The following is a 22668-nucleotide window of genomic DNA, read 5'->3' on the forward strand; positions in this document are numbered from 1 at the left end:
GCGAATAGATATTAATGGATCAACTATTACTGTTAAAATTATCACCACATAAATATAATTGCATAAATTTATATAAAATTAAATTTATTATATTTTAAAGTATGTTATTAGTCCGCCTCCGTAGTGTAATGGTCAGCATGCTCGGCTACCGTTCTGGAGGTCCCGGGTTCGATTCCCAGGGGGGTTTAATAAATATAAGTGATTTTTTCACTCTAATATTTATTCAATATTACACTGGACTGGTACCTGAAGTGGAGGGCTGATCACCTTTACTTCATGTGTAATCGATCGAGATAACACTGCGTTTATATGAAGCAGTGCCCTATGCACCATTGGGGTGCGGTAAGGGATTTATTTATTATTATGTTTAGAACATTAGTGTCTGATTCCACAGAGGTTGTCCGTGCCGTGGAAGTCCGTTTTGACATCTCCTCCGTTCCTGGCCATCCTGGTAGCGCACACCTGCTCCAACTGGGGCTGGTACATGCTGCTCATTGAGCTGCCTTTTTACATGAAGCAAGTTCTCAAGTTCAACATTACTGAGGTAATTATATAACTTGCGTTTAACCATAGAGTGCTGAGAACCAATATATTGACTCTTGTATACTTTGAAAAATGTCCATATTGTCAGTATATCGGTAGTGTAAAGGCAAAGGGGTATATCTGTCTCAGACCAAATTTTACAGGAGAGCAAAAACAAGTGAAATTAAATAACTCATTTGTTTTATGTATTTTTATATGTACATATCTTAATAAAACTAAATAAGTATCGCATATACAGCTATATCCTTTTGCCAGATTATGGAATACACTATTTTTAACATTTTGTGGAACAAACTTAGAAAATTAAAGCTTCTATTAAAGATTCCGCTCTTAGGAGGTGGAAGACCAGCTGTCTTTCTATCGTTTAGGTGGCCTTCCTGGGGGTCTGTTACCTCTTATGCTGCTGTCTGCAGCTATTCCCTCTAAAAGACTGCTAGTGCTTAACAGAAATTCGGCACCATGTTTATACAATTGTAGGAAGTTAAGTTTTAAAATTGAAATGTGTCATGTTTTCAGAATGCAGTAACCACGGCTATACCATTCCTGACCCTTTGGATCTTCAGCTTGTGTTTGAGTCGCACTCTGGACTACTTGAAGTCGAAGGGAAAGATTACTACCACAACTTCCAGGAAAATTGGCACTCTCTTTGGTAAACACACCCGACTCCTATTATGATCTTAGCAATTCAAAGTCAATGTGAATATTTAAAGATTGAGAGAACTTTCTAAATGTATATTAGAAGTGTTCTGGTGGAATCTATCCCAAAAAATATGAATATAAATAGGTATTAATATAAATATACATTACTTAATTTATATAGAATCACTATTTACGAAACACAAAAAAGTATGTTCACAAATTGCATTCAGGCTCTCACCATTTTTACATCCTCTTTTATTTTTCTCTTTATGGGTTACAATCTGTGTGATGATTGGTTTGCTTCTTTCATGGTCAGTCTCCACCCGCCCTATCCTCTGCTCGTCTCTTCAACTCGGCATACCCGCTACAGCGCATGTAGGAGATAATTTGGTTTATGTAATTTAAGTAGGGTCGTTCTCTGTAGTTTGTCCCTTTGCACATGCTCTCCGCAATCATAAGAAGCAACCCTGGGTGTTTTATATTATATTAGCCTATCCATTTGGCTCGCTATTGTGCTAGTTTATTTAGTAAGCATCTAGACTCCCCAGCCCTGCTAATACCACATTGTTCCCTACATGTTCCAAACAATGAATCCCCAACATGCATCTGTAGCATTACATCTTAAATGCCTCTAGCCGCTCCGGTTCTGCCCGTCCGATAGTCCACGTTTCGCTTCCATATAACAGTATACTCCAGACTAGAGTTATTTATTTTGCAAAAAAAAGTTAAAAAAGAAATAAATAAAAGAGACGATTTTGAGAGGCATCCGAACTAGCCATACCTGATGAAATTACTTTTTCTTGACAAACAGTTAAAAAAAAGATCACTCAAATGTAAAAAAAATAGTAAGTAAGATAAAATTGTGTAAATTTCAGCATCCTTTGTCCCGATGGTTTGTCTCCTGGGGCTATGCTACGTGGGGTGCTATCACAATGTGGCAGTGGGTTTGATGGCTGTCGGAGTCACCTGCATCGGAGGGATGTTCTGTGGATTCCTCTCTAATCATATCGACATCGCTCCCAACTTCGCAGGTAATAAATAATTAACAACTTATTATAATATGAAAATAGATCAACTTTTCAATGGTTTAACGTTCTCCTTACGGTGCTGAAAAATTCCATGTGCCCCCGGTGATATGTATTTTGTACACCATATGAAAATGTGGTTTAACAACGGGAAAAATGTTAAGATTCCTAAATGTTGCTTTTGTTGACCATAGTCTATAAGTTTAAATGTAACAATTTTGTAATGTTAGCTCTGGTAAGTATCTGAAAATGAGAAAAAAATACATCACAAGTAGCCGCAATAACTAACGTAGCGACACGACCACCGCGTATGATGGTTTGCGCACTACTAAACTTGCAACGACATGCACATATATGCAAAGCAACAGCACTCAAAGCAGCAGCAAAGGAGCGCACACACTAAGAAACTTTGTTTATTGGTGATTTTATCTCCCAATTTTTTCAAAAATTATTTATTTCCGTCGCTGCAAATCAATAAATTTATATTATAATACTTTCATGTAATACATAATGTAATGTAAAAAAAATTGATGCCTTCGAAATGTGGTGTTGGAGGCGCATGCTCCGAATTCCATGGACAGCTAGACGCACCAATGAGTCCATTCGCCAGGAACTACGCTCGGATGGCTTGACTCTGGCCAATATCTGTACCCGACGGATTCTCCAGTTCTTTGGACACGTTGCGCGTGGCAACGAGGATAGCCTGGAACGACTAGTTGTGATCGGTAGCCTGGAGGGAAAGAGAGGGAGAGGAAGATCCCCCACACGATGGACCGATCAAATTAAGGCAGCAGCTGGCACCTCAGTGGTTGGAGCGCTACGTGCAGCGCAGTCAAGGGATAACTGGAGAAGAGTCATTGCTTCTGCAAGGGTCACAGCCCTCAGCAATGAGGATTAAGACGGAGAAGAAGAATACATAATTATATTACAGAGAAATACAGAAATTCTGAGCCTGTGTCTATTATATTTTGTATAAATATTCTTATTTTATTAAATTAAATAAAACAAAATAATAGTCTGTACAGTGTCTTTGGAAAATAAATGTTTATTTTTTTCTTCAGGAACACTCATGGCTATAACCAACACGATGGCAACTCTTCCTGGAATTATTGTACCTATCTTCGTTGGACATTTGACCCACGGGAATGTAAGCGCAAATATCTTTTAAGGCCCAATAAACGATAAATCACAACTTATTTTTTTTTAACCCAAGTAACATTTGGTGGAATTCAATTTTATGCTTAAATACCATTGTTGTATTGAAAAGATTAGTTTTTCTTTAAAATAAATATTTATATGGTTTTTAAAAGAAACAAGTTATTGAAAGGTACAGAGTTAAGAAAAAAAAAGAATTTTATTTTTTCAAATATATATTTAAAAAAAAGTCAAAATTCCAATATATCGCTGGTTAAATGCCAAAGGGCCACAACGTAAAAAAAATAATCAAACTCTTTATTCCAAAAATGTTATCTACATCGTCAACATTTTCATATTCGAAAGATGTTGACGATATAAATAGATAACATTTTTCTAATAAAGAATTTGTTTTTTTTTGTGTTGTGGCCTTTTGGCATTTAACCAGCGATATGTTATTTTAAAAAAGTGCGCGCGGAAACGCGTCCGACCTCTAGCGCGGCCGTTCACATTCTGAAATTGAACAACTGAGATCTCAGCCTTAACATGACTTAATATGCATCAATGACAATTTCCAGTTAGTTATAAAGAGCATTAATTTTTGTATTACAGCAAACCATCTCGGCATGGCGCATCATATTCTTTGTGACTATTGGGCTGTACATCATCGAGATCTTCGCCTACACCATCTTTGGGTCTGGTGAGGAGCAGCCGTGGAACCGAGCTCCGGAAAGCGCTGACGATACTCTGGAAGGACAGCCCCTCAACGACAAGGTCAAGGAAGATTCTAAACTCGCAGGACGTGATTAAGGCGGCAAATTCATAAATAAAACGACACAATTTTATACGAGGTGAAGTAAATTTATATTGAAAAATAATTTCAGAAATCTCTTGTTATCATCAGGGATTATGTTCAGCAAACAAGCAACGGATATTGAGATTAACACTAATATAAACTTTTGCAATCGGTTATAATTATAGAAAAAACGACAGACCTTATCAAGTTTACGAAAGAGCGGTTTACAGCTTTGCTGATATGATCACAAATAACACTACATTTTATTATTCACTCATTTTTTCAAATCAATGAAAAAATATAGTTTTTACATACAATTAAATGGTATATAAAAAAGTATACATTTTAAAAACTTTTTAAACATTCGAAAATATAAATCAAACATTTTGCAAAATATTGTGTTTGTCACGTCAAATCATATTATGATTTGACGTGACGATTTGTAAAAAAAATCATGTGACAATTTTTTCAACAGCAAAAAATGCCAAGCCATTGAAAATAATGTAAAACAGTAAACCCTCCTATGTATAACATAAATATATGTACTACGTTATCGGAGGGAACGTTATAGAGGGTGAATGATTTTAAATTGTATTTTAATTTACTAATAACTCACTTCAGTCATTTCCGCTGGTTGAAATGTAAAAATACAATTTAAAACATTAACCTTCTAAAATGCGGTACCTATCTCAACATTATAAGGGGGTTTACTGTACATACAGTTTGGACACGCGTACTCTCAAGAAAATATTTATAAGAAATATATATTCTGCATAGTAAAAATTAACCTTGTCATGTTTAGAAATGTGTCAATTAAATAAGCTTTTATTGTGATCATTTCATTTTTATACATTTTCATTTCATACTTAATTTTTCTCTTAGATAATATTATTACTTTTTAAGAAATGGAGTGAATTTAAAATTTATAATGATAATTACTATGGATAACTTCAATAAAGTCATTTTAATATTCATAAATTTCAATCTTAGTACAAAAACGTATGAAAACTGACAGATGGCAAAGAATACGGTTAAAATCAAATAAATAAATGGCAACATTGGTTACGATATAGCATTTAGAAAAAAAATTATCTTCTATAGGTATAAGTAATATGTATTTCAAAAAATATAAAGTGATAAAAAGCTGATAAGAATTAATATAATGTCACATATACATATATTTATGTACTTGCAAACATAGCCCAGGATATAAGAAGCCCAAAAAATATTACTGACATTTTAAAACTGGTTTGTTGTCGATAGTGGTCACTGGTCAAATAAAATAAAATTGGAAAAAGCTATTTATTTTTATTTTATTATATAAAATGCAGATCCAGCAAGAAATATTAGTACAAAACAAAAATCTAATAAATGAAAATTCACTCTGTATTTTTTTCTGGGGCAATGTTAGGCAATTACTAAAATAAAAAAATTCTTTATATAAAGTATAAAAATTAAAAAGAAAACTTATTAAAAATGTACTTATGTTTTACATAATAAGTGTGTAGAAATCTACAATATATGGCAATTGTCTTATGTTATTAGATAAATAAGTAATAGTTGTAAGGAATTTAGATTTAAAAAATAATGCTCATACATGTAGTGAAAGAAAAATATATTTTATCTGCAAAAAATAAATAAATGCAGATTGAAAATATTGCTTTTAATGTTTATGAATGGAAATTTTCTATATAAATAAAAATATAAATGTTAGTTGGTTCAAAATTTTCATAAATAAATTATCTGGTCAAATTATAAGCTTAATAATAAAAATGAAAATGGTATTTTCTGGCGTTTCTCATGTGTGTGATTATAATCCGGGATTCGGATCTCACATACTAATAAAAGAGTTTCTGCTTAAGCAGAAACATTATTTTATTAATAAAAAAGCTTCTTTACATCTCACCAATAGATGTCTCTAGTGAAGTTTTAGTGATTCATGAACAAGGTTTCTAAATTGGTTCATATATATAGAACTTCCAAGAATTTGAGTAGTGTGGTTGTCAACAATAATGGGTAGAATTGGTGAATGTTACACATGTGTAAAGTGATCACTTAAACCAGCCTATGACGGTCGTAAGCCCCGTAAATACCCAGACTTCCATATTCTTCTTCATCTTTGATGAGATGTCAAAAAATAATAATTCCAGTGAATTGCATTAAAATTTTGACACAGTGTTGCATTTGAATATGTGCAGTTTTTATATACACCTGTGACAGGGAAAATATCCTTTTTGACAGCAATGTCAGCGCCATCTGTTAAAGGTAACAGCAACACATGCAATACTAAACATTGCTTAAGGTGGGCAACTTGCTTCTTGAATGCTGCTATCACTTAGCATTTTGATTGCATTGTTGTATCATAGATTTTTTTAATATTTTCATTGCTTCACAAGCATTAAGAAATGGAATATATTAGAAATGTGTGCTTTCTTTTCTCTTTGTTTTCCATTTCACCAGACTGAGCTGTGGCTGTTTACTTCTTCTTCTTAAATTTATGAGCCCTCTGACCTCCACTGCTGGACATAGGCCTCTTCCCCTTCTTTCCATTTCCTCCGGTTGGTTGCTGCTTGCAGCCAGTTTTTACCCCCCACAGCGACAATATCGTCAGACCATCTCTTTCATCATATTTTTCTATTATATTATCAACTGGCTGTTTACAGCCAGTTGATAGTATAATGTAAAAATATGAAGGTGGTCTTTGTGTTTCGGATTGCATTGAGTTTTGAAATATCGCATACTCATTACGTATAACCCTTATCCGCACCCAATGGTGCATAGGGCACTGCATCGAATTGACGCAGTGTTATCTTGATCATTACTTGCATGAAGGCAAGGTGATCACTCTTGCGCTTCAGGAACCAGTCCAGGGTAATATTAAATAAATATTACAGTGTGAAATCACTAATATTTATTTTCACCCCCCCCTGGGAATCGAACCCGGGACCTCCAGCGCGGTAGTTAAACACGCTGACCATTACACCACGGAGGCGGACAGAAATATTGCATACTAGGAATATTTAAAAAAAATTATTAAAAAAAGATATTTTTCAATAATTTAACTTTAAAATATACCAAAAACATCTTTACAAATTTACATATTTAATTTCTTCTTCCTTTCTCTATAATTTTGTAATTATTTATCCCTTCAACAATCAGTTCATATTTGACAAAGGTACTGGCAATTTTAGATTTTGAAATGCATATAAAATGCAATTTTTCAAAAAATTGTTATTACGTTATTGTTGTGTGTGTATGTATTTGTTATAACATGAATTTGTGTTCTAGAAAATTTTACATGCGTAGTTTTTTCTGTAAAAATAAAATATCCGAATTAAAAAGTTCAAGCATAAAGAGGCTTATTTTTTTTCTAATATGTAAGTATTACGCATATGAAATGTTACATTTTCTAAAAAAATGTACTTCTTTTTACAAATTGTCATATTTGTGTATTTAGCTAGAGTTAATTTTACATCGAAAGCTAAACTTCACTCATAACCTCAGCTAAGTGTAAAAAAATGCCTTTTGATAACTTGTGACTGTTTATTCCTAAATATATATGTATTTTCATAGTTTGGAGAGGATTTTATACCAAATCTATAAACTAGAAGTAAAATCATCTTGTTCTAATGTTGGTTTATGGAAAAATATAGCCATGTGTATTGAAATAGCTTTTCTTACGAATGTGCGTATTACATTACATAGAAATAAATAAAATGATTATTTTATTTATTGTTTCGGCATTAACTTTGTGGTAAGACATGTTACAATGATTAAAGAAAACACTTGTTTTTTACCACTTGAGTTTTATTATAGACTACATGTTTCAGAAGTTAAACTTCCATCATTCAGGTCTGTATAATAACTATAGTTATAATAACTTTAATCATCGTAAAATGATTATTGATTGATGTATAGAAATATCGTACAAATAAAACAATAAACTTTATGTAATTTAAACAAGAACATTTAATTTATTATTAGATTAAAACCAATATTTTTAGCTTTTCCACTTTTTTTATTTGACCAGTGACCGGGTTTCGTCGTTACCGACATCATCAGACTGGTCTGTCATCCAGTCTGATGATGTCGGTAACGACGGAACCCGGTCGCTGGTCAAATAAAAAAAGTGGAAAAGCTAAAAATATTGGTTTTAATCTAATAATAAATTAAAAATGCAATTCCATCACGAAGTGTCAGTGGATAATATAAATCTATCAAGAACATTTACTTATTTTCTTCTAAAAGTAGTCTGGTAAATCTATTTTATGAATAGTTCTAGTATTATAATGTTAAATAAATCAATTGATAATGTAATTCTTGTTCCCGTATTGCTTCAATTATATCAGATATAAATGTGCATTTTGTATTTTTGCAATGACGTGTCTGGTTCAAAATAAATTGTCAATCCTTTGTACAAAGCATTTTCTTGGAGAAATAGTGGCCAAAAATACTCATAATGCAAAATTATTGTATATTTGCACCTCTGGCTTTACTGGGATGATATAAATTTCAATTTGCTTGTACTAAAAAAAAAAAAATAAACTGTGTCAATTCAATATTACACACCGCCCTAAACTATTATGTAATTAAAAATAAGATACCTATAAGATATCTGTAACTTTAAAAAATATATTTCATTTACTATTTACTCAATTAATTTAGTAATTATAATTAGAACACAAAGAATCTAACTACAGAATGTGAATATTTTTCATTATATTTTTTCAACTTTAATATTTTATTATTATTAAAAGGTTACCATATAATATATTATTGATGGAGAAACTAACGCTTATTTTGTAATATTAACTGTTTAACAGTATTTTACTATTGTTAAATAAATAAATATTAACCGTTTTAGTGCTGAGATTTTTGGCAAAACGGTTCTTTTTATTAGGTGTACAAATTCAACGATATTTGTCTCAAATATTGACCGATTTTAGTATTTCTTTCTAGTATCAGTGGAGTAAATTTCAAACCACTCAAATGTAATGGCATTTTTTGCATGTATATATATATATATATATATATATATATATATATATATATATATATATATATATATATATATATATATATATATATATATATATATATATATATATATATAATGATTAAATTTCATCCTCCTTCCTTTTCGTAGACAGGAAGCAGGATTATCGACTTCCGGTCGCCACCTTTCGGCCTCGGAGCGAGCTCGCGATATTGCTCGCCGAGTACTTTCAGTGACATTTCTCTCTGTCAGCATACCTGTGCTTTTCCTCTCACCTAATACTGTCAGACGTCTAGCAAGTAACACTGAATCTGACACAAAAACAATAGGTTTTTATAAAAAAATTATTTCTATTTTCACCAAAAATTAATTAATTAAGCGCACGCTTCGACACAACCTCATATACTGGCATCATCGTCAGTATATCGATGGCTCCACTTTTGGCCAAGTATACTACATAATTAGTCAATATAACGATTCTCAGCACTCTAACTGTTAATGTTTTGACTGGTTAGAAAATATGATTTTCTGACCCATTTTTAGATTATTACTATGTAGATGTTATGTTAAAAAGGAAATATATTGCCGCGCTCATGGCACTCACTGCTATAGCAGTCATGGCCCACATATGGAAAATTACAACTATAGCTGTCAGCCAAATAATTTAAGTATACCTACCTTTTATTACACATTTTTTTTATACAGTATCGCATAAAACATATGTATCTACCATGTAATTAAAGAGTTTAGTATATATGGATTGAGTTGAAACAAAAAACAAAAAAAACCTTAATACAACATGGGCCAATATAAATGATTGCGAAAAATGTGTCCGCAAAGGTGTTAAAAAAATTATAGATTGGTTTCTGGCTACTGTTACTTAGTGTACATAGTTTCCTGATACAAATTCATATGCATATGTATTTTAATCTTAAACATTGTTTTTAAATTTGATACATTGTAGTTTTATTGATTTGTTTTATTAAATAAATTTGTTTAAAACAGAAACAACTTGACTTTTGATGACAGTTTATATTTATGGCGAGAATGGCATTTTTCGAAAAGTGTTGAATGTCGATTTTATTTATTATTTTTTATCATATACATAGTTACAAATTATAATAATGTACCCTTACTGGGTTTTCCCGTTCCGAGGGTACATTTTAAAATTCTTATTTATTGTCCGCCTCCGTAGAGTAATGGTCAGCACGCTCGGCTACCGTTCTGGAGGTCCCGGTTTCGATTCCCAGAGGGAGGTCTAATAAATAAATAAGTGATTTTTTACTTTAATATTTATTCAATATTACCCTGGACCTAAAGTGGAGGGCTGATCACCTTTCCTATGTGTGTTAACGATCAAGATAACACTGCGTTTATATGATGCAGTGCCCTGTGCACCATTGGGGTACGGATAAGGGTTCGACGATGAATATTTTCAAAATTATATGAAAAGAAATTTGTTTTTGATGCTTTCTATTTTAGATCTACCTACATCCATTCATTATCCATTTATGAATAGCTCTTTTATACATAGTTTCGTTATTCAATGACTATGGTTATGTTTGATTTGTTTCTGTGTTTATATGTTTCCATGAGGTGTGTTAATTGTGATTTTTTATGCTTTCTTGTGTTATGTAAGAGTCATTGGTTGTTATGTAAGAGTACATGATTAGTTGTTGGCACGATCAGGTATGCCAAATATTTGAGAGTGGTCAGGTTAGGAGTCGTATAATCGTCGGGTATGTATGAGGAAATGCATGAACGTGGAACAGGCGAAGAATGTTTGCAAAGACAGAGTGGTGTGGTGTTGTATTCTCTCTGCCTACCCGTGCGGGAAGCGGCGTGATGGCTAGTTAGTTAGTTAGTTTTAGACTACCGTAAGTTGTAATGTGTTGAATATTTCCTCTATGGGTGTCTGTCTCAGAGCTTTAAGTATTATTTTCATTATTCATTTATGGGCAACAATAATACTATTTAATAATGCATTACTCGTACCATCCCAACCAATAATCTTATACTGTAGAAAAGACTGACATTAACCTTAGTAAATTTTTACTAATTCTTTTGTACTGTGGTTTTATCCGGATCCACGCGGCTCGCATAACCGTATGTGTTTTAACAAAACATGCCCCATACGCGGCTGACATAAGCGTTTGTGTTTTTACATTGCTCCAAGATTCGAACCTCAGTTCAACATAGAGGGATTTTTTCATGGTGTGGAACTTGGGATAAAATAATACGTCAATCCTTGGCCTTATGACATCTGTTGAAATATCTGACTAATAATTTGTAACATCACAAGTATAAATAAAAGAACAGATCCCTGATTTTTCATGCGGTCGGTAATTAGTCCGCGCCATAATCATGCCCTATATCTGTCTCACTCTCGACGCTGCGCATCGCCAGTGGGTAAGAGTGACACACGATGCGTGCTTTGATTTATTTATGTTACGATCTAATTTGTTTATATTACGATATATTTCAAGAATAATGTGACACACGTGTATTATAGAGTACCAAAAAGGCACGATGAATCCCATTGAACGTTTTTATTTAGGAAAATAAATTGTTTCTTAACTAAATACATGATAAAAGTAATCATTTAAAAAACGGCGAAATACCGCCACACACGGGCGTCTCTTAGGAACGCGGTTAAAAGGTTAAAGATGTAAAATTAAAATAAAGCATGAACACTTAGATAAACGTTTAATATATTTTATTTACAGTCAGTGGTGGGGTGAACATCTGGTATTTTATGAAATAAAAAAGCAATACAATAAAAGTAACTACTGAGTTTAAAAAACTAGATAAAATAATGACTATACAATGTTTATATTACAATGAGTACCTTACTTGGTTCTCACGAGTTTGGCAAAGTATGCCGGCCCGTAATTGGCTTCCAGATCTGGTGTGACGAGGTGGCCGTATCGAACTGCCGTTTTACCAGAACCTAAACTAAACATGGACTGGACTGGCTTCAAGGACTTCTTGAATAATCTGCAATAAAGAAAAAAAACATATAATGTTCCAAAGCATATAAATTCTTCTTCTAACCCTTCTCCCACATAATGCATACTGGAACACTATAGTAAAAGTGTAAGAATCCCTTACCCGTAGCATGAACTTGCATTTATAAGCAAGGTACAAAAACGGGAAAGAGAGAAAAAAAATCCTTATCCGCACCCAATGGTGCATAGGGCACTGCATCGTATTGACACAGTGTTATCTTGATCGTTACTTACATGAAGGCAAGGTGATCACTCCTGCGCTTCAGGGAACAGACCAGGATAATATTAAATAAATATTAGAGTAAATTACTGATATTTATTTTCACCCACCCTGGGAATCGGACCGGGACCTCCAGCACAGTAGCTAAACACGCTAACCACGGAGGCGGACAAGCATAACTAAGTGGAGATAAATCAGATTTGGACACACTCAAAATGTTGTTAATAAAATAACTGGTAAAATGATAAGCTACATAAAAAATTTAAAATTATGTTTTCAGGCAGGTCTCAAGTACGTAAATATGTATAATCCAGGATCTCGCATGCTAATAAATAGAGTCTGCTTAGGTAAAGTTTTCCTCATTCCAACATAGATGGCTGTTGTGAACTCATATGTAGTCACAAGTCACGAAATTGATAAATATATCTAGATATTTTTGGAACTCATAGGAGTTCCAAAATTTTTAATAGTGTGGTTGTCAATCATGGGTAGACTTGGTGAACGTTGCACATGTGTAAAGTGATCACTTGACCAGCATATGACAGGTTGTAACCCCTGTAAATGCCCAGACTTCCATATTCTTCTTTTTTATCTATGTTGAGATGTCAAAAATATAAAAAATAACTAGGTATTTGGACACACTCAAAATGTTGTAAAAAAAAAAATGCATTATTTACTTGATAGTAGCAAGGATTCCATTATCCTCGAAGGCCTTTTTCAGTGCCATGTGGACTACGGCATCATTCTGAATAGGACTGAGGGAACACGTACTGTACACCACACTACCTCCCACGCGACACACAGACAGTGCATTACTGAAACCAATAAAAATAATTATTATTTTCCTCTTCATTTGTTTTGTTAACGCTCTCTAAAGAAAGTTGAATTGCCACTGTTGTAAACAACAGTGGCAATTCAACGACAATCGACCTACAGTCGCATGTTTACAGACCGACTGCGTGAATTGTGACGTGAATGATCGGAAGAATGCACACTCAGACCTCGCTTTGCGTCGTTTCACTTTGCGTTGTTTCAAAGTTTTACTTTTAGTTTTGTTATGTAAATATTCTTCTTTTTTTAACATTTAAGGACTGAATGAAAAATACGGTAACCTATCATTGATGTTTATATGATTTCCAATGGAAAATAGTAATTCACTTTGTGTTGTTCCAGTTTCGCGCCGGATATTTTGGAACCTATTTACAACGCAAAGTGAGGTCTTAGTGTAGTTCATAAATGTTGTCTCCCTTTCACACAGTTGTGGCGCAGTACTTAGAGCGAAATAATTGATTATATAAAAAATCATGCATTTGAAGTTACCTTAAAAGGCTGGATTGTAGTTCTGGTAAACGAAGACGTTCCTTATTTCGATTTGGTGTAAATATATTGTTTTCGTTTATTTTCAAAGAATGGCGATCTGTTGTGCACGGGACATCAACCAAGACCTAAAAAAATACAAAAACAAAATAAACATTGAAAAGGAACATATCGTGCGTATACTGGCATAAAATGTTAACTCTAAAATCCCTGTTTGAATTATCCCTATTCTTTAAAGCTTTAAGCCTGCATATAATACCCGCTATTAAACTTAAATTGAATTTACTTTTAAAATCATATAAATATGACATTTCAACTCTTAAATGTATTTTTCCAGTTTACAGAACCTGGAAAACTGTATAATATGCATCATTAAGTCAAAATTGCATATTTTCGAGTTAACGTTTTTTTGTGAGTACAACCGCAATATATTGTACTGTCCATAGTGAAAACGCTTTTCTACGGAAACAGTAGCAATATTGAACACAGAGATACCGACAATTATAAATTGCACCTACCCTGGTTATAATGGATGTCTTAATCTCTAGTCTATCTACAAGAATTTTAAAATCATTTAACTTCTTCTTCTTCATCTTGTTGTAGGCCTTGCGGCCTGTTTTTAAGAGGGATTAGCTTCCTGCGATGTCAATTCCCAGCTATCAACCCATCTCTCTGGTGGTCTGCCCGGGAGTCTTTTACCATGGGGTTGACCGTACAGTGCGATGTGGGGGAGTTTGGATGATTCCATTCCCCGCATTCTCCTTCGTTGCCTTCCCCACCTAACGACATCTTCGATCTCGCATATATCCCTGATCCTGGCGTTTCTTATTCAATCTCAAAGACTCTTGCCTGATATGCTTCTTAGTCTTCATTTCCGACACTCTAAGCGCGTTTTCATCATTTAATCATTTAACTTGATTTTTGAAAACTTCCCGCCACATTCCCAGATCTGATAGAGAAGCTGTAGGCTTCCTGTCAGATCCACAGTTGCAGAACGGAATTTTGGGGAGTAAGTTGCGAAAATTAAGAACAATGTTTAAAACTGTGTCCCAATTTTACTGTGAATTTAACAGTATGGCAAACAGTAGTAAAATTATGAAGAATGATTAAAAATATGCACCAATTTCACATGAATTTACATTGTAAAAGAAAAATACTTGTTTTTTGCCACTTGAGTTCTATTTATTTAATTACATATAATGACTAGTTTCGGAAACTATGCATGTAAGCATAGTTTCCGGGTTTTTTTCCGGGTTTCAGGTCTAAATATAAACCAAAGCTTAAATAATTATCTGTTTTATTCTATAAATAAGGAGGGGGGAAGTTAGGGGAAGGGGTGGGGGGGGGCAGGGGGTGGAGTTAGAGAATAAAGGGAAAATGGAAAGCAAAGAAAAAAAAATTTCTTGTAAAAAAAACCCACTCCCCAGAGAAAGTCGGACATCAATTTTTGTACTCCTTAATAGGTAGGTCATTCAGTGACAAGTACCTAAACTAATACATTTAAAAATAAAAATATAACATTCCAAAATAAAATGAGTTGTGTATTTTCACTTACTTTGTCAAATCCTTCATCCATCAAATGACGTCCATCTTTTAAGGTGAGTACGATTCGTTCTCTCCATATGTTACTTGAACGGTAGTCATATAGGTATTCTTTAAGGACTTTACTTATTCTGAAAATATACATATAAAATTGATAATCAAACGATTATTGTAAAACCTCTAATATTCATTTTTTTAAGGACAGAAAAAGCCTAAGTGGTAAAAAAGCATTTTACATTCTGGCATCTCAACATAGATGGAGAAGAATGTAGAAGTCTGGGTATTTATAATATAACACCTGAGTGGATTTGGGCAGACCCAAAATTTTGAGAATAAAATAACTGGTCAAATAAACTCATAAAAATTGAAAATCAAAATGTTTTAATGCATCTCGCAGTATGTGAAATAAATCGGCGAGAATCTGGCAAACACAAGGGTCTCTGCTAAATAAAAAACTTACTCAAATCAGCCATAGACGCTGTTGAGAACACACACACAAAACAATGTGTAAATTATGAGTTCCGAAAATTTTATGTGCTAAAAATTAGTGCGTTTGTCAATCATGAGTAGAATGGTGAATGTTACACGTGCACCCTTTAGGGATCACTTAAACCAGCCTATGACAGTTTGTAAGCCCGGTAAATACCCAGACATCCATATTCTTCCTTATCTTTGTCGTGATGTCAAAATGTAAAATGCGAGTGTTGAGCGTTCTAGTACCGGTTGACTCTGGAGGGTGTGGAGTCGTTAGCTACCAGGACATCGGCCAGCATAGTCTGCAGAATAGCCAGGGTCTTGCCTCCGGGAGCGGCGCACATGTCCAGCACCCTGTCTCCCGGCTGGATGTCCAGCGCCACCACCGGGAGAATCGACGACCCGTCCATCAGATAGTAATTTAACACTTCTGAAAATATAAACACAGACTATTATACCATTAATCAAATAAAACAATAAACCTTGAGCGTGAGTCCCTCTCCAAGCGCAAGAGCTCAGTCTCTTTTTTGGAGAGGCACGGCGAAACTAAAATCATAAGTTTGCCATATCGCTCAATCCTTCCAACAACGTCATTTATAAAAAAAACTTGATTTTTCAGGAAATCATTTTTAAAGTTTAAGAATATAATGAAATGTATTAAAAATAAATATCAAGCCACTCATTGAACTTTTCACCGTGCCACAGATCTTTTTAGGTAAAACCTGAGGTTTTTTTCTCCATTTGAAAAATATATTTGATATATTTAAAAAAATAATTAAACAATATCTTTTCTTCAAAATGCAAAATCAACTCTTTCTGCCCTTTAGCGGGTAAATATTGAGTTTAGAATATGCCGCTTTTGCTGGGATATAGTACATTTTCTGGGTATTCCGAAAACATGCACAACTGAAAATTGTCGATTTTTGATACTTGATGTTGTTGAAAGGAGTGAGCGATATGTATAAATATATAGAAATTGTATCAAATTGTAAAAAAAATTAACTATATTAAATAAAAAAAAATTTAAAAAGTATATTCGATATATTCAATGCAGTAAACGTGTTGAATAGTTGTGTTTTGAAGCAAAGGTGCCCAGATGGCCGATATGATTTTCCATATGGAATTAAAATTTCCATATGGACTAAACGTATTGATACTGATTTTTTGTTGTTTTGGTTGTATAAATCCAGTTTTTTTCCACTAACATACAGTGTAAACACAAAGTATAAATATAAGATTTAAATTCTTATATCCAAAATATCTGATTTAAAACAAGAATGTGAAAGATAAATTAAAGAAGTGAGTTACTTGTCGATCCGAGTGCTGGTTCTGGAAACTTGGAAGTATCTTCTCCGTCAAATCCATACACATTCAACTTCTCGGGAAACTTAAATTCATCATCTTCAATTATCAACGGGAAGTCCTTGGCACCTGGAAAATTGTTTATACATGTGTAGATATCAATGGAGAAGTCATATCGCAATATGTATTATACAAACTAAATTCATTCATTCATTCAAACCCTTATCTGCACACGTCTTGATCGTTAACACATGAAGGAAAGGTGATCAGCCCTCCGGTTCAGGTACCAGTCCAGGGTAAGCAATTGAATAAATATTTTAGTTAACTAAACAATAGAGACTTCTAACAGATTATGTTTATCAATGTTAAACGCTGCAATGAGACTGATTTTTGGAATTTCTGAATTTAATCACACCACCCTACTACTTCACTAACTGCACTGGTTACGCTTTCACGAAAGGGTAGAGTATAAACTCCGTCTACTTATGTATAAATCAATGGCTCCAGAGAATCTAAAAGAGCTGTGTTAACTTATTAAACGATATCCGCTCCCTATGTGGAACATATAGTCAAAGTCCACAAAGTCAGCACACACATTGTCATCAGGGGTCGTCCTGGGTGACGCGAACATATCTTGTAAAAGAGGCAAGCTTGATTAAGGTTATCAGGAGGCATGCGGAGTACATGGCCTAGCCAACTGAATCGCTTTTCCTTGACGACAGTAACGAAGATTTGCTGTATCCTACTCCTTATCTCTTCATTCCTCACATCGTTAAACCTTAAAATTCTTCACAGACATCTATTTTCATGGTACACGACGTTAACTTACTGGAGTAATACTTGTACTGATCAGATTCCGGCACCCAGTCATCCCTCCCCATGAGCCGAGACGGAGGGATGAAGGTCCACAGAGCTGACGCAGACATGCCCATTTCCGGTTCCACAATACGAGATTCATCCATCTCCGCTTTGGACAGACTAGACGCGAGGGAAGTTTTCATAGCGGTGCTGAAACAAAAAATTAAATATATTTAACCTGTCCAGGAGTGTGGCCGTACATAGTCGTCCAAACAAAATTTTCCTCAAAGGAGTATGGGCATACATGTGCGACAGCGCTTACAACTAAAGCCTGGTGACATTTGTTTCTAAAATGGCACTTGTACTGCCATCTGTGGTTGTATTTAAGCACATAAGGTTATTTTCCTGTTTTACTCATGACATTTTACTTAAAATAAAGTTTTTTGTGGCATCATCGTAATGGCGCTGTCAAAGAAAACCCATGACATAAAACATCAATAATTTTGAAATAAATCATGTTTACTGATGTAAGTTTAATAAATAAGCAAGTCAGTATTTGTGCATTTTTAAAAACTAACCATCAAGCCAGGCAGAGAAAATAGAACGCCACACCAATCTGTCTTTGCAAACAATCTTTGCATTTTCCACGTTCATGCATCTCTTCATTCATATCCGTCGATTATTCCGACTCTTGACCTGATTGCTTTCAAGTATTTCACCTACTTGAACATGCCATCAAGTTTTCCTCTGCTTCTATTTCCAACAACATTCGCCTCATAAATTTGTTTTAGCATTTTTTCCTCACTCATTAGTTCCACATATCCAGACCATCTTAACACCTTAAAAAAAATAAGAAATATACATACTAGTATAAGAGTTTCTGCTTGATAAAAAGCTTCTTTACATCTCACCAATAGATGTCTCTAGTGATTCAAGAACAAGGTTTCTAAATTGGTTCATATGTATATCGAACTTCTAAGAATTTGAGTAGTGTGGTTGTCTATAATGGGTAGAATCGGTGAATGTTACACGTGTGTAAAGTGATCACCTAACCCAGCCTATGACGGTCATCAGCCCCGTAAATGCCCAGACTTCTATATTCTTCATCTTTGATAAGATGTCAAAAAATAATATGAAAATTAAGAAATTTTATCGATAAAGCTAATCTCGGCCTTGCATTCTTTCCTTATACCATTCAAACATCTATCATACTTTCATTTTGCTACACGTTCATCTGAGAGATCTCATTTCTACTGCATTCAGTCTACTTTCATCTCTCTTTTCTCCTATTTCAACTAAATTCACCTCATAAATTTGTTTTACCATTTTCTTTTTTGTCCGCCTCTGTAGTGTAATGGTCAGCACGCTCGGCTACCAGTCTGGAGGTCCCGGGTTCGATTCCCAGGGGGGTCAAATAAATATAAGTGATTTTTTCACTGTAATATTTATTCAATATAACCCTGGACTGGTACCTGAAGCGGAGGGCTGATCACCTTTCCTTCGTGTGTAAACGATCAAGATAACACTGTGTTCATATGAAGCAGTGCCCTATGCACCATTGGGGTGCGGATAAGGGTTTTATTATTATTATTTTCTTTTTTACTCATTCATTCCATATATCCAAACTATCTCAATGCATCTGTTTTATTTTATTTTTAAAAGGAATAACCCGCAAAGCCCCTACTTTAAGATGCTTGTCGGAGGTGGGATAGTAAGGATAGGTAACTAACTAACTAACCATCACGCCGCTTCTCCGCAGGGGTAGGCAGAGAGAATAGAACGCCACACCACTCTGTCTTTGCAAACATTCTTCGCCTCTTCCACGTTCATGCATCTCCTCATACATACCCGCCGATTATTACGACTCCTAACCTGACCACTTTCAAGTATTTGGCATACCTGATCGTGCCATGTTTTTCTCGGTCTTCCTCTGCTCCTTTTCCCAGTTACATTCGCCTCATAATTTTTTTTTACCGTTCTTTTCTCACTCATTCGTTCTACATGTCCAAACCATCTCAGGTAAGGATAGGTAAATGTGAAAAATACATCACTAACACCCAGACCAATCGAAAACAAATTGTTCTTCAGTTCATTTGCAATTGGTGGGAATCGAACCCGCGACACCAGTCTTAGTTTTATTGAAGAAGCTTATCTACGCCTTTTGAGATATTACAATTGTACCTTTCCATTTGTCTGTTTTCTTCCGGTTTAATTTCATCTTTCCCAATAATGGTTCTTCCCGTATCTAACACTCGAGGGACATCGTTATCTGGATACAAACTGGCAATATCTGATCTGGCCGCTCGAGATGCGAGTGCTTCCATTTGAACTTCTTCCTGTTTAGTGTTTGCTTCCGAATCTTTTTCATCATCCTCATACTTTCCTATGCTCTCCAGGTATCTTTTGTGTGCGGCGAATAAATCCCTCATGTTGCGTGCGCCTGTGAGAAAGACATTAAATTCTTAGTGATAATTTTTAACTTTTAAATTAAAATTTCACTTGGTAAATATCACTATTACTAAAAATCTATCATGACGCATGTTTCGATGTATCCTTATCATTTTCGAACAACGTATGTGAAACCAAGGCTATATTTTTTGTTTGTTTAAAGAAATAGTGGTCGGAGTTCTCAAAAAATAGTGTAATTTACCAAGTAAAATTTAAATAAAATAGGGATATAGTCAATTAACACATCGTTTGCGGGAAACGCTTAAAAGCATCTTTTGCATACTATTGGTAGAAAGCGGGAGATTCTTATAAGCATTCTATTTGCTTACTTTTGATAGAGCGCGAGAGACGACAAAAAAAAAAATTTTATAGATCGGAATTGGGTTTGCGGTTACTTGTGATTAATTAGTATACTGAGGATCGGGCAGCAGATAATTAGGGTCGAGATTGATGAAAAAAAAAACCCGACAACTACTACTACTACTACTACCATCACGCCGTTTCCCCGCACGGGTAGGCAGAGAGGATGGAACGCCACACTCTTCTGTCCTGACATACACTCCTCGCCTCCTTCACATCCATACATCTAGTCATACATGCCCTCCGATTACGCAGACTTTTGACACCACCAGATTTTAGGTTCTGATTGATCTGATCGTGCCAAGTCTTTTTCGGTCGTCTTCGTTCTGTTTTCCTTCTCACATTCGCCACATATATTTTCTTAGTCATTCTCTCGTTATCAATTCGCTCCACATGTCCATACCACCGCAATTAACTCTTCCTAATCTTTTCAATTATTCCTCGTTCAGCCTTACATTCCTTTCATTTATCTTCGTTTTTAATTCTGTCATACAATGATTTAAAAACGAAGATAAAAGATTTTTCCACACATTCGTCTGAGGGAGCGCATTTCAACAGCGTTCACTCTGCTTTCATCCTTCCTTTGCCAGTTCCATGTTTTGCTTCTATACATTAGTGTCGGTACCAGCACGCCGTTGTAAACCGCTAGCTTGGCTTCCATGGACAATGTGTTACTAAAATTTGTTTATTTGTGTAAACATACTTTAAAATGGACAAATAGTAATTACTTAATTGTGAGAATTATTTACAGTGCGTAGGGTAGGATATCAACTAATTGGGGTTTGATGGTTTATGTTGGCAGTGTATTCGGCTTTTGGTAGTCAATATAATAAAAATCATAATAATCAAACGATTGGTACAGAAATTATGAATGTATTCGTTAATTGCTTGTAGTTTCTGCTATAAGTACAAATTACCTTGGTTTTTAAGGTAAGTCTTTCAAAAATGCGTTGGTAAATAAAGCGTTAAAATCTGGCAATACTCACCCATTCCATCCAACTTCTCCATTGTTTCTAGATCATCACCAAAGTTGTTAATAAGCGCAACATATTTGTGTCTCCTGATGAGCGCTTTCTTGATGGGATCCCATTTAGCACCGAAGGCTTGTCCATAAAAATCATCAAAGTGCTCCATAGCTTTATCTACCGGGTGAACTTTCTTCCGTAAAGTACTCTGTACACAAAAATATAGATTAACAATAATTTATTTTAATAAATTAATAAAATATAACAAAGCGAAAAATATATTACCCAATGGTCTTTCCCATTCTTGAACCGTTTTAAAGTGTAAAATAACAGGCATTCTGACTTTTTCCATCTACTGCAAAACATATTTAGCAAAAAAAAATAATAGAAAAAACACAGAAATACGTCTCAAGCGACAATGAAATTAAATGGATACACAAAAAAATACTGATCTGTTTTTTAAGTAATTATAACAAATTATCCAAATATCCATTTATTTTCGATAGAGTGTGTATAGTAAATCTTCGGCATGCCTTTATTTTCATTTATTGGTTAGTTTCAAATCTGACATTGACATTTATTACCAGTATTGCAATGCGTAAGAAAATTAAATTCCCCAAAAAGAATGCCATGCATTAACCCGCCCGGAAGTGTGGCCGTACATGGTCGTCCAAATAAATCTTTTCTCAGAGTATGGACGTACATGAACAGCCGTACTACCAAATGCTTGTGACAATTAATTCTAAAATGGCACTTGTACTACCATCTGTGTATTTAAACATTAAAACCACACTTCAAATTTACTTTCTGTTTACCTATGACGTTTTATTTAAAACAAAATTTGTGTTACGTCATCGTAATGACGCGGTCAAAGAAAACCCATGAAATAAAACATGGATAATTTTTATATAAATAATGTTTTTTGATGTAAATATTTTTTATTCAAGAAAATTAAAAAGTGTATTTTTTTAAACTCACAGAAAGGTTTAAAAAAATCGTGACAAATTGGTGGTCTTATATTTTTCTTAAAATTAATTTATTGTATTGTAGTTTTACAATTTCAAACATACTAAAGTAAAAGGACGTCAAATTGTATCATTC

The 22668-nt window shown here is 34.2% G+C and overlaps 2 protein-coding genes across 3 annotated transcripts in view; one reads left to right on the plus strand and one right to left on the minus strand.

The window, feature by feature from the left end:
• LOC148302450 (sialin-like) overlaps positions 1-10141 on the plus strand; it is a 52320-nt gene extending 42179 nt beyond the window's left edge. The window contains exons 7-12 of one of the 2 annotated variants that reach the window (XM_088271573.1): positions 395-544; positions 1060-1192; positions 2058-2213; positions 3269-3354; positions 3954-4192; positions 9284-10141. In XM_088271573.1, coding sequence (XP_088127699.1) covers positions 395-544; positions 1060-1192; positions 2058-2213; positions 3269-3354; positions 3954-4151 — 723 coding nt within the window. In that variant the 3' untranslated portion in view covers positions 4152-4192; positions 9284-10141. Of the gene's footprint in view, positions 1-394; positions 545-1059; positions 1193-2057; positions 2214-3268; positions 3355-3953; positions 5501-9283 lie in introns of those variants that run through there. The other variant, XM_088271572.1, reaches the window with a different exon arrangement.
• Positions 10142-11637: 1496 nt separating this feature from the next.
• Positions 11638-22117, minus strand: LOC148302451 (5-cytosine rRNA methyltransferase NSUN4-like). The gene is made up of 10 exons (XM_088271574.1): positions 21853-22117; positions 21589-21775; positions 19976-20234; positions 17826-18004; positions 17003-17125; positions 15941-16124; positions 15234-15351; positions 13682-13806; positions 13039-13176; positions 11638-12130 (listed from the first exon to the last, which is right to left on the minus strand). The coding sequence occupies exons 1-10, from the start codon at positions 21931-21933 to the stop codon at positions 11983-11985; spliced, it is 1542 nt and encodes a 513-aa protein (XP_088127700.1). The 5' UTR covers positions 21934-22117; the 3' UTR covers positions 11638-11982.
• Between the last annotated feature and the right edge of the window lie 551 nt (positions 22118-22668).

The sequence above is a fragment of the Brachycentrus maculatus genome, unplaced genomic scaffold (assembly GCF_059751285.1).
Source record: "Brachycentrus maculatus isolate JH-2025_06_01 unplaced genomic scaffold, ASM5975128v1 h1tg000452l, whole genome shotgun sequence".
Lineage (NCBI taxonomy): Eukaryota > Metazoa > Arthropoda > Insecta > Trichoptera > Brachycentridae > Brachycentrus > Brachycentrus maculatus.